The 12,485-nt window shown below is 49.3% G+C and overlaps 1 protein-coding gene across 3 annotated transcripts in view; it reads left to right on the top strand.

The window, feature by feature from the left end:
- The first annotated feature begins 655 nt into the window (after positions 1-655).
- Positions 656-12,485, top strand: part of atp2b1a (ATPase plasma membrane Ca2+ transporting 1a) — a 40,004-nt gene continuing 28,174 nt past the window's right edge. For all 3 annotated transcript variants that reach the window (XM_053863698.1, XM_053863699.1, XM_053863700.1), the window contains exons 1-2: positions 656-801; positions 11,423-11,909. In XM_053863698.1, coding sequence (XP_053719673.1) covers positions 11,717-11,909 — 193 coding nt within the window. In that variant the 5' untranslated portion in view covers positions 656-801; positions 11,423-11,716. The remainder of the gene's footprint in view (positions 802-11,422; positions 11,910-12,485) is intronic.

Below are 12,485 nucleotides of genomic sequence, written 5' to 3'. Positions count from 1 at the left end.
AATCCCGCAGCAGCCGGCTTGAAAGGACCTCACAGAATGAAGTTATTGACTGAGACAGAAGGACAGCCGCGACGTCATGGAAACTGTGACGTCATGTTGGATAAGGCGCATAAGAGCAGTGGCGCGCATCAGATGAAGACGAGCGCAGAATCACCGTTTGACAGGACGGAGAAAAGAGGGCTCCGGTGACGTCATGGTTTCCATAGGCGACTGATCGGCGGCCGGAGCCAATGAAAGTCCACACCAGCGGCCCGAACCCGTCCTCCTCTGGACGCGCGTCACGTGTCCCCAGCCTGCTCATGACAGCGAGGGCCTCATGCGAGCGAAATGACTCACCCCCGCCTACTTCCGCAATCGTCCTGTTCGCCATTGTCGCGCATTGCCGGCGCCTAAAAGTCTTACTCTACCATCTGACCACTGCCACGGCGTTTTTTACCAGCATTGGTGTCTTCCACTCGACTATTTCGGATGCGGAACTTGCGAGAGTTTCGGAGGTGCGCGTCTGAAATCAAGCGCGCAACCGCGCTCCGGCCGTAGGCTCAAGACGGCCGATCTCATCTACAGTAGTGCGCGGAAGACTGAAGCGATCGAGGCTGTCGTCGGCGTGTCACATGCCAGTCACGTGACGCCGTTTCCCGGCGTCGCGCGGAGGAGGGCAACTATCTTGAGCCCTCTTTGGTGGTGGCGGTGACGGCGCAGTGGGCGTGGCTTGAGCGCGGCGCAGAGGAGAGAGTCTGGTCGCTGGTGAAGCCGAGCGGAGTCCAGAGCGAGAGGGACCCGGGCAGCGCGCCTGACTACGGGGTAAGTGCTTGTGCTCGCCGGGCCTGTGCCGCCGCCTTCGAGGCTCGCAGGCGGCCGGTCCCGCGGCTCCGCGCGCGGACCTGCTCGGCTGGCTCGGCTCTTATCTCGGCGGCGATTGAGCGAGGAGGAGGCGGCGGCGGCGGTGGTTAGCTCCCGAGGCTAGCCGCGGCTAACCATCACAAGTGGGACCGACCCTGACACCAGCCCGGGCAGCTCCGCGGCGAGGATGCTGCGCGCCTCTCCGTGCACTGACTTGGTTTACTTTGAGTCAAATGTCGCCTGGGGCTGACTTTCTGGAGTTGACAGTCTCTGGCTGGAATATTTGTCTTTCAAATGCTCTCCATCTGCATAAGCTAGCGGTGGGAGCTAGTGGGCTAACGCCGTGCGCTCGCGCGTGATTGGACACGCCAGCGTGAACAACTGCCCGTCACCCGCTGTCAAGTGTGTGGTGAGGTTGTGACCCGGTTCGAGTGAGCCGCCGGGTGCGAGGCAGGTCAAGACGAGACCGGGCTTCTGCTCCAGCAGACCAACGCGACGTCTTCCGAGCCTCGTTGGACGGTGTCGCGATGCGCACCGGTGTAACGTGTCGGTCCAGAGCCGTGTCCCGGCCCATCGGGATCCACTTCCACACCGACCGCCCCCCACCCCCGCTTTAAACCTGTAATGCATGTGACCTGACGAGTGCCGCTCGTTCCTGCGACCAGGGGCCGCTTTAATACGACACTGGTCGGAATGTCCCTTGAAACGTGTCTCGCCTTCAATCTCGTCCCCGCGAGCTTGTGAGACACTCGGTGCAGGTGCAGGTGGAGGTGGATTTCACCTGCTGAGCGCCCTTTGGTGTCCAGTTGAAGGGATCGCTCCTGATCCCATTAAACAGCGCCCGGCTCTGCGCTGCGCTGCCGCCCGTCGCTGTGCGCGCGGAGCCCTCCACCATCTCATGCTCCATTGCAGTAAGAAGCAGAGGCATTTCCAAGAGTCCGAGTCACAACAGTTCCTCCGTCGCATGATTCAGGTTTAGTTTGCTGCAGACACATTACATAAGGCGCAGCGCTTGGAAGAAGCGGCGTGGAGCGTGTGTCAAGTGCGGTCGGACGGAGTATCTGCCTCAGCATTTCTCTATATGTTTAATGATTCATCAGCCGCGCAGGCCCTCGCTGTTTTCCAGCCCTTTGGACCCGGGCTGTTGCTGTCACGGACTGTGTGCACTGAGCGCACACTGTGGACCTGCTGAGATGCCTTCGTCTCTGTGTGTGAAAACTCATCTCAACTGTGCACCTGCTGCTGCACAGTTGACTCACCCTCAGACTCATGAGTGGATCTGAAGCGTCATTTCATGTCCACTTGAGTCAAGTCCGACATGGTTGGACACACATGCAGTAGTGGAAACAAGAGGAGTCTGATTCCTGTTCCGTGTCTGTAGTGCAGAAGTGATGTGTCAGTGGTGAGACCTGCTACAGGTGAGCTATTTCTGTTGATAGTTGAACTTCCACACGCGTCTGGCCCAGTGGCACACACACACACACACACACACGCGCGGCGTTTAACTTTGGCCAAAGTTAAATTGTTTATGAGAAGGGATTTGCTGTGATGGTGCCTGTAAAAATAAACTCCCCACGGTTGTGTTCGCTCGCCTCTCGGGACCTGCTCACGCAGTGGTGTCCCCCGGCCAGAGTCGACACACCATCGTCTTTGGTCAGGTAAACTCTTTATTTTACCCTGAGTCAGACACTTGTTTTCCTACAAGTTGATTATTTATAACTGGAGTATGCTATTCAAGAAGCGGTGGGCTATTAAAGTTTCCCGAGGGCCGCATTCTATACAGGACTGTTGCCAGGGGCCGTCACACCAAAAGACAGAAGAGATTCACCCGTGAAACGTAGGAGGAACATTTGTGCAAACATGATGGAGGAAGTAAATACGTCAATAGAAAGGGTTAAATGTGATAAATACAGATACCTATTATGTCATGAAATGGTTTGTAAGATATCATACTTAATTTTTAATACGTGTTCAATGTAAACCATAAATTACTGAATATGTGACAATTTTCTATTTAAGTGACATTATTACAAAAGAAGCCTTTTTTTAATCTATTTTGAGGGGTAATCATTTTCACAAAAGGTCTGGTAAAGCCATTACTTGTCATACGTATGTAATATAATCATTCATGCATGAAATGATATTGAAAATCGGCAGACAAAGGATCAACGTAAAGCCAGTCCTAGATCACAAGTTATGTTTAGAATAGCTTTGACCGACAAATTAAAACAGTTGTAGATGATCGGTTTCTCTCTGGCTTCATGAGGGCCACGTAAACACAGGCAAGGGGTTGCATTTGGCCCCCGGGCCGTGCTTTGCCCAGGTCTGTACTGAAGGAAACTGGAGTTACTGATTCACTTTAGGTAAAAAAGAAGGCCTGTGTACAGTATGTTAAAGGGTTGTCACACATCAGTGAATAATTGTTATTGTCATTCTTGCTCTGGGTGTCTTTCTCCTGAATAATGTATACGTCTCTCATATTTTTATCTTCAAAGCAACACTGGTAATGACATGACAAAGTAACCTCTTTCAGGCGGTAGGAAGAATAATCACGTGATGAGCTGACCGCGGAAATAGAACGTTACTTCTCCTGATCTTCTCTATACATTGAGTCGGGCTCTTCCACTGTGCTGTCCAAACATCCCGAGCGGGTGGGGGTGCTGTCACAACCATGGTTGAGGTAGCACACTCTGGCTGGGTGCGCTCTTAGCTCACTCTCCGTTGGTGTGCTGTGCCTAATGTTTTGCTGTCGGTTGCTGTGACCAGTAGAAACGACGGCTCCCTTGACACTCGTGTTATCACGGTGGCGCACATGCATACTTGTTTGATAGAGAGGGATGCTCGTGTTATCTTAGTCGTGGGAGTATTTCGACTGTCCCTCGTGTGTTCATGTGGTGACACAACGTCAACTTGTGTCTCAGTGTGGGAGCGGCTCTTTAGCTTTGGTTTGTCATGTGTCGGTGTTGCAGGAAAGCGTGCTAACCTGCCGAGTTTTAATGGTGTCAGTTGTCATGAACAGCTCTTAATCCACCATCCTGACACAAGCACTGAAGGTGGTCCAGAGCTGCAGTCTGCGTGAGGTGACGTGTGAGTCGGTTGGCCATTCGCTGGCTGTCCTTGACCTTGATGTTAGGACGCTCTTGATGATCTTTGCCTCAAGAAAAAAACAAGACAAGGGAACAAGACTAGTGTGCAGACCCCCAGGGTAGTAACCAGACTGTTTGATCCAAAACCCACTTCTACATGCAGCCTCTTTGCTGCTGCTGCTGCTGCTGTTGGAACATGTTTTCTTTTTACACCTCGATATTGTCGGACGAGGTTGGTGTCAGGATTTGAGAACCTAGTCCATGAAGTTAATTTGCTGTTCTGCTAGAAGTTGCTTAACAACTACATGTCCTTCTGTTTTTATTGGTTCACTGAGGCAGACTGTTTTTCCACAATACCAAGCTGAATGAGATGAATCCTCCCGCACGTCTTGTGGTCGATGACAGGACGACCCTTACGCTCCCAGGGAGCGCACTCGTCCAGTGCTGGATGATACGGCCGGAACCTGACGTGACAATATTGTTTGCCTCACATTGATATTGGGCATGACTTGATATTTATCCCTTCAATAAAGTCTAAATACAGAAGCAGGGGAATTGGTTTATATGATGATCGTAGTGACAGTATATGAGCTTATTTAAGTATGTGAACATCATAAATGACTAACTTTTCCCTGCAGATGTACGTACATCCATCTTCAGTGAACCAGGGCTCAGTCCACCGCCCAGAACAAATACAGCACATGATGAAGAAAGCCTTGCTGTAGATACCGAGGGCAGGAAAATGCTGCTGTAGTGTTTCTGACTTTACACCCTGTGTTTGTGCTGACCTCCGCCATCTTTCTTCAGCTGCTGCGTGGGTGACATCTGCGATTTTTGGGACATTCCAAAACTGATTCTGAATCATAGCAAATGAGAATCAAAAGTCTGATGTTAATCGATTTATTACTGACAACTTCAACTTTTGCACACGGCTTGTAGGAATAGTGAGCTAGTTGAAGGTGCTAAATAAGACAATGTGATTGGTTTCCTCATTCTGACTCTCATCCTCCAACAGCAGTCTGCTTCTCTCAGGAGACTTTACTGGTGCAACTTCTCTGCTCTCCCCTTACGCTTTACCTTCGCCAATTATCTGAACGACAGGAAACTGATGGCAAGTGCATGGTCACCCCCAGGATTGGACAGGCCTGTTGTCAGTTTTCCAGCGTACTGTCAATCAAAACTCGAGTGCTCCGAGCAGAGCCGGACGTATAAAACACTGTGGTCGCGTGGAAAGGCAGGTGCTGCGTCAGAGGTGGAGTCACAGCAAGACTTCTGTGTAACAAGTGCACCCATGGACGTCTTGTGGAGCCACAGAATCTCATGGAGCGCCAGAAAATACAATACCTCAGAGAAAGATTTTGACCACAGATTCTCCAAATTACACACGGGACAGTAGCAAAATGGTGTTAATGTGACACAGAACTTCCGTCAGATCATGAAGCTCTAAGGTCCTTGCAGGAAAGCCATCATTACACTAACCCTTTTGTGAGGCAGGCTGAAGTTTATTTTTGAAGTCACTGATATCTGGTCTTTGTTGTGACCAAAACTAATTCAACTGAAGATGATTTTTGATGAGTGACGACAGTTTCATTAGACTGAAATACTGTGTATACTACTATAGTCTGGCAGGGAATACTGGTTGAGATCCAGTCGGCCGAACTTCATGTCCGCGACATGACTGATAATGAAGTCTCGTGCCGTGATGAACGATGGGAGGCCAGCATGCTGCACGGACAGTGAGGCAGCGCTGTTGTGAAAGAGACAATGTGCCGACCGTGCTATTGCAAGGAAGACTTGAGAGTACAGCTGAGAATTGTTTTTGATGGCTAAATATCTTCTTCAGTGCACGTAGGTTCTAAAATATGGTGTTGCCTCTTGAATGTTAGGTGCTTTTTTTCTTCTCTCTCAGTTGTCCTGAACGTACTGTGGCTGTGATCGTCATTTGAAACATGGTAGGAACACCTATAATCTCTGCTCATCCTGGCCAGTGAAGCACACTTGACTGACAGCCGTTTAAACAGATATCATTGTGACGTCGCAAGATGGTGGCAGCGTTCACAAAATAATACAATATTTTTCCTAAATATCTCAACTTGGGAGCTTTGTGCCGTCCAAGCTGAATCCTTCTCAGTTACTCGGGAAACCTTTTTGCTACTGGACTACCAAGTATGAGAACTGTGTGACATCGGTGAGTAAGGTTCCAGCGCTGCATGGCAAAGCTCACCATTCTCTTCTTTCCTCTACGCTGGGCACCCATAACCGTGTAAACAATTTAAACAGATGAGCGTTAACTTGCCAATGGACTGGAAGATGAAGTGATGTGAGAATAACACCATCATTTTCTAACCTTTGCATGATTCATTGCACAACGCACTGATGAGCTTTTTCCTGTGCAAACAGAGGTTGACGTGTTGTTCTAAAATTACATTTGGTATTTGTTTAGAGCATCGGCTTTACACCAGTGGAATTGACATGAGTACTTTCCACTGCGTCTTGTCATGTGACGTTTCTGTGCTGGAGACGATTTAACGTGGATGCCAGGCCTGTGCACACTTCCTGTTAGCGCCGCGTGCACGGCTTCACTTTCTCTCCACTCGGTGTGCTTGAAGATATTTCAGAGGGGAGCAGATCATTGTCCCTGCCCCTGTGAAGGACGTCGGAGGGTGGTGTTAGACGCGTACTCGATAAAGCAGGAGGCGCCGCAGACAGCTCGCGTGTGTGTCGACTGGTGACACCTCGGAGTGTGCCTTCTCATGATTTGGCAGCCTGACAGTTTTGGAGATCTGTGTCTTGGTTTCACTCTGCGGGATGAAGTAGCTACGAGCTGCGTATCACCACCAGAAGTGTGTCTCTGCTGTGTCGCCTCTACATTTCCATGGCCTGACCCACTTCAACCGTGGCGAGCTGTAGGGGGAGGGGCAGTCTGGAGAAAGCTAAAAATACTATCCCTCGCGTTTGGCAGCTCGCTTCCTGAGGGATCCCTACGATTGCTAACCTCTGCTCACATCAACTGCCAGAGGGTTTCCTTAGCAAGTCTAGCATGGAGAAGTCCGTCACTCTTCCACTTGGTAATTGCTTTCCTTCCCAATGACTGTTCAACATGCTCTTTATTTGCTCACAGAGCAACACGCGGTGCTAAATCCTCATCCTTGCTGAGCTCAGCTTTTGCTGCCGGCCGTTCAGAAAGGGTTAACTTCAGCCTTTGTCATTCAAGCATACCGCGCCAGTTGTTCGCTGGGAGATACCAATCGCCATGGTTTTCCACTGTTGTGACATGTGACCTGCCCTGCAACCCCCGAGTGTTGCAGCCCAGCACATGTTGGCACCTTCCTCATGTTGACACTCCCGCTGCTCACGGGGTCAGGTGGCAGAAATGTGAGGGGGACCTCAACAAAAGTCAAGCGCACTAGCACTGGCTGGTGCGCTGTCACTGTTATCAGCTGCTTCTTGAAAGATCATAAGATACGTTGTGGTTTTTATTATCATTAAACCCTTCAGAAGCTGCAGCAACGCACCAATCTGCATTTTTTCACTTGTCTTCCCGCCTCAGAAGTTGGATATCTCAGATACCGATTTATTCGGTTGCTAGAGCTCGGCTTGCTTCAGCGTTGTCAGCATTGTTGTTGCTGTGTTAGAAAAAGCAGTTTGGTCAGAAAAACAGGAAATCCTCTTGACAGGAAAAAGTCTGTGAAGTCATCTCAAATTGACCGTCAATCTTTCTCAAGTGCTAGGCCGATGTGTATCTGGATTTACTGATCAGTTCATAATGTTTGTGTTGGAACGACACAGAGGATCCAATCGGTCCCAACTCTAGAAGCTAGCAGTGAAAATTAAATACTGCATCGGATACGTATAGCAGTTTAGTTTAGTAGTATCGTACTGTTGTCCTAATCTGCACGTTTGCCTGACCATGTGACATTAGCCCCTCCCTCTGTTGTGTTTCAGACGTGACACAGGTTTGTCCAGCAGCTGCAGCCTTTCCCTCGTTGCTAATGGGTACGCTACCATTTCCCCTTCCGGGTGGTTTCCCGGAGAAAACAAAGTGGTCGTTCAAGTCTTGAGATTATGCTGGTAGTAATAGGTATAATCTAACCTAGCGCTTTGCCCTAACCTGAACCTCACACTGGATGAAACCCAGAACGGACCCTCGGTGTTGAAACCAAGATTGGAGGCTGTAACGGTACGAAAACAGGAACGCCCTCTTGTGGCGACTTCATCTTAGATGAACACAGACTTCATGAGCAGCGACGAGCATCCTGGCTCCCTGTGATGGTTGGGTCGTGTCACCTGAGTTTATTGTCTTGTGAAAAAACCATACGTACGGTGTGCAAGTACAAATGCGTGTAGGGGCTTGGACTCAGCAGACGTACTGCATTCATGGAGTCATTTGAAGTAACTGTTGAAGAAGTGTTTCTATGGAGAGCTGTTGTCCACGGGGCTCAGTAAGCTCTTGTGTACACACAGTCCAGTAAGACTTCATATCAGTGAGGTTTTAGTTTGAAAAGTCCAAGTATTATTTGTCTGCCACACTGTGTGTGTTGTCACTGTAGAAGCAGCCAGTATCTACCATGTTTGGGCCTATCAAGTGGACTCGCAGTAACTGCTCAACCTCCTGCTGTTGGCCTGGAGCATCACTGTTTTTAGGGAGCCCTTTTTTAAAATTGGAAAAAAAAGATTGAATTGGAAAAGAGCTTTGGAGAGCCGTGTTCAAACCACACCAGCGACACAGTTTAAACTTCTTATGTTTTACCGCAGACGCACATGACACTATAATAGTGTTCTTCACTATTGTGTAACCTAGAAATTGAATGACGAGCTGTTGAAATTCTTCCAGCCCTTATGGGAGCTCTAAGGGAGTTTGCCGTGTCACTTGTTACATGACTGGAAATGACAGCTCGTTTCCTTGGTGAGTCATGATTTGACCTAAACTGCTCTTGGTGTCTGGTCAAGGCGCTCCACCTAAACTTGCACGTGCGCTGCAGGGCTGCAGACATGTTGTTTCAACAGAAGCCTGGTTCTATGTGGAGATGGCTGTAACCAGGAAGTGCACTTGAGAGGGCGACTGTTGAAAAGATTCTCATTCAAGTCTTCACATTATGTGGAGGCCGTCGCTCACCTCAGCAGTGGGCTGGCTCCAGTAATGATATACCGAAATAAATAATGAATTATCTCCCATTCTCCATGACAGATGGCTCTAAATAGAACCTCTCCATGTGACTGAGTAGATTCCAAGAGTCTCAGCACAGAATGGGCTTCAAGCATTCATTTGTGCATTGGGCAGTAACAAAGGCTACATTTTCGCTTCTCCTCCCAGTGTATTGAGGCCACACGCTTGGAGTGGAACTCACGCTTGTGGTCGCGGACAAGTTTGGCCTTACAGACTGAGAGGGGTGAGCGTTATTCTCATGAAATTCTCAAGAGCGTGAAGGTGGACTCTTTGCATTTCCTGGGTCGGAATAGTTGGTTGACCTGAGTTCTCACCGTGTGCCAATAGCACTGGTGTTACTTGGCCGAGGAGTGACTTGTGAATCAGAGCAGGAGGAGCAGACGTGCCACTATAGAAGGTAAATGGCCTTTTGACCTTGATGTCATCCACATGATCACAGGTGGACAATGAAAACAGGTGAAGCTGAACTTGTGCTACTCTGCTGTGTGTGAGACATTTCTGGAGCTGTTCAATGGAATACTGACGTTAGTTCTCCAAACCAAGTGCATTTGCTGCATGATTCAAGCGATGCTGCTGCTTCGAACCTTCTTTGGCCCGCAGTAGTTTACGTCCTGCAAACGACCTTCTTGGAGGACATGCCATTTAATCAGTTAAATTCGAGGTGTCTAAATGCAGTACGTGTGTTGGGGGTCATATCACCTTTGTAATGGACCAAAGTTGGACCAATCAGGGCGATATGGTTCCTCCTCCCCCACAGCCCAGCCTCAGGCCGGGTGAGTGGAGGTGACGGCACAGAAGAGTAGGAGGTAGAACCTCTTCAGTCACGTCACACTCTGCTCCGCTGCTGTTCTGCAGCCCAAACATCAGTGCTTTGCATCGTTGGCAGCCACCTTCCATGGTGTCCTCTCTGTTCACTGGGGAGTCAGAAGCCACCCAGCAGCAGTGCATGCGTTTCTCCATGCAGCATTGTGTGTCCTGATCCTCATAATTGAATGGGGCTCATTAGTGGCTGAAGTGTGTTAAGCGTTGTGGAGTTCCCTGATCCCACACCGAGTCCTAATGAGATGAACCAGAAGGCTTTTCCTGCCATAATCATTCAGTGGCTTCCTGCTGGTTATCGTTGCCCACCAGCACAACACTGGCGCTTCTCTTGTCACTGTAGAAGAACCTGCCAAATGCCTGTGCAGTCATCGAGCTGAGCGTGTGCGTGCGCTTGTCGTGCATGATGGGAACGAATCTATCAGACCATAATCGGTAATTAATTGTGCATGAAAGTATTGCCCTCATAATTAGTCTTAATTAACCAGGAGAACTAATGTTGCTGCCAGTGTTGTCAAGCCGTTTTAAGAGACCATCTGTCAGAATGAAAGCGTTTTTCCAATAAGCCTTTCTTTGTTCATTGGACTCTGAATCTATGATTTGAGTTCCATTTGATTGAAACAGAGGTGTGGTGACAGTAGCAGCATGTACTGCTGATCAGTGTTGGTTTCTGCCCCCGGCCAACGGGTCCCCGTCACAAGAAGGTTCTGTCACGCCTCAGAAGAGTTGAGAGTCAAGTCACTGCCTGGTTTTATGACTGAGAGGCCATTCAGTTGATTGGAACTGTCTGGATCAAAGGATGCCACTGGGCAGCGCCTGTTCAAGGTCGACCGTCCGACCGCGGTTCTCAAGCGTGACAGTTAGGTCTCAATAATGTCACCCCTCAGTTCCAGCCACATCAGTCACCATCAAATCATCATGAAGCCAAGGTAAGCCGTGGTGCCACCAGTGCTGCTGCTGCTGCTCCAGAACAAACACCTCTCACGTTGTCAGACCTGCATTAGGTGGAGCGCTGCAGTCGGATGGGCTGTTACAGGTTCTGTTCTTTTCTTCCTTTGCGTTGAAGTGGAAGCTGCGGCTCTTTATTACATGCCTGTGCATGACCAGTCGTATGCTTGGTGTCATTCATCGAGGAAGGAAATGTGTTGGCTGGTGCACTTGATAAACCTCTGCTGGAGAGACGTTAGCGCAGTGGGATGTGAGAGACGGTTGGTTGTGCACGCTGACAGCATCGTACACGTGTGTTCTACACAGTCCTCGTCACACCCCTTCAACGGAAAAGAGTTCTCTTCAACATGCTTTAAATGAGTTTTGAACTATGTTTTTAAAGCTCTTGAGATGGCTGGACTGGGTTTGAGCCTGAACCTGATTACTTTTTGTCAACACATCTGTAGTGAAATTGGTGAAAACAATTAGTGATCCTCGGCTGTAAAGCAACGAAGACGGTGTTGATTTCTACGTTGGAACAAACCTGTCAATATCACTGACGGCTTTCTCCTCTTCTTTTCAGATGTGCTTCTACGGTGATCTCCGGCTGTGTGGGTGATCCTCCGTCACCATGAAAGACTAGGAAGTGGGATCTCCAAAGGGAAATGGCTTTTTTAGTAAAATCCTTGCCCTGCCCCGTGGCGCATGACTCCAGCCACCTCTGAAGGACCTGTAGCTTTTCATGGGATCCTCCCGGCTTTTGCACGCTTGAGGATTTTAAACTTTTCCAGAGGAAGCGTTTTGTTTTTTGTTTTTTTGTTGTTGTTTTTTTTAAAATCTCAATTCAGGTGCATCATCACCTTTTTCTGGTGGCAAAATGGCAAACAACTCCTACAGTGGGGTGAAGAACTCCATATTGGAGGCCAACCATGACGGAGAGTTTGGCTGTACGCTCAAAGAACTGCGATCCCTAATGGAACTCAGAGGCACGGAGGCGATAACCAAAATTGGGGAGTCTTACGGGGACATTCAAGGACTTTGCAATCGATTAAAAACCTCACCTATAGACGGTACGGTACTGCATCCTTGCATTGTTCCTAAACCAAAGTGGTGTGGAAGCATGTCATTATTCTGGCCTGTCATTGTGGGGATATCTTGAAAGGTTTCCTTGGAATACTTGTGTGAAGGACAGGTGTCCTGGCAGGCCGGCTCTGACCACGGCCAGTCTTGCTCTATTTCAGGTTCTGTGGACATGTCCTCCACACTCTACCTCTCTCCCTTTTCACCTCTGTGTCTCTTCTGCTGTGTGTGTGTGTGTGTGTGTGCGTGCGTGTGCGTGCGCGAGTGCGTGTCAGACAGAGCAGCTGTCTCCCTGGGCACGGCACCAGGCTGCATGCAGGTCCCTGCTCCACATGTGCTGCTCTCGGCAGCAGGCTTTAAGGCGGGGAAGAGTGTGTTGGGGAGAGGGTGAATAGCTCCTCTGTGCTGCACAAGTGTGGACGGTGTGCGGCTGGAGGGATGTCAACAGGCCGTTTTGAACCTGATGGTGGCATGATGTCACGTCGATGTTTGACAACACTATCTGTTCCGCTCGTGAACTCCCCGTTTCAGTTGGTCTCTCTATAGACAGTCGGCCTAATCGCCAG

This window comes from Synchiropus splendidus, chromosome 4 (genome assembly GCF_027744825.2).
Source record: "Synchiropus splendidus isolate RoL2022-P1 chromosome 4, RoL_Sspl_1.0, whole genome shotgun sequence".
In the NCBI taxonomy this organism is placed as follows: Eukaryota; Metazoa; Chordata; class Actinopteri; order Syngnathiformes; family Callionymidae; genus Synchiropus; species Synchiropus splendidus.
The sequence above is the reverse complement of the archived record's forward strand: the minus strand, read 5'-3'. Positions and strand labels throughout refer to the sequence as shown.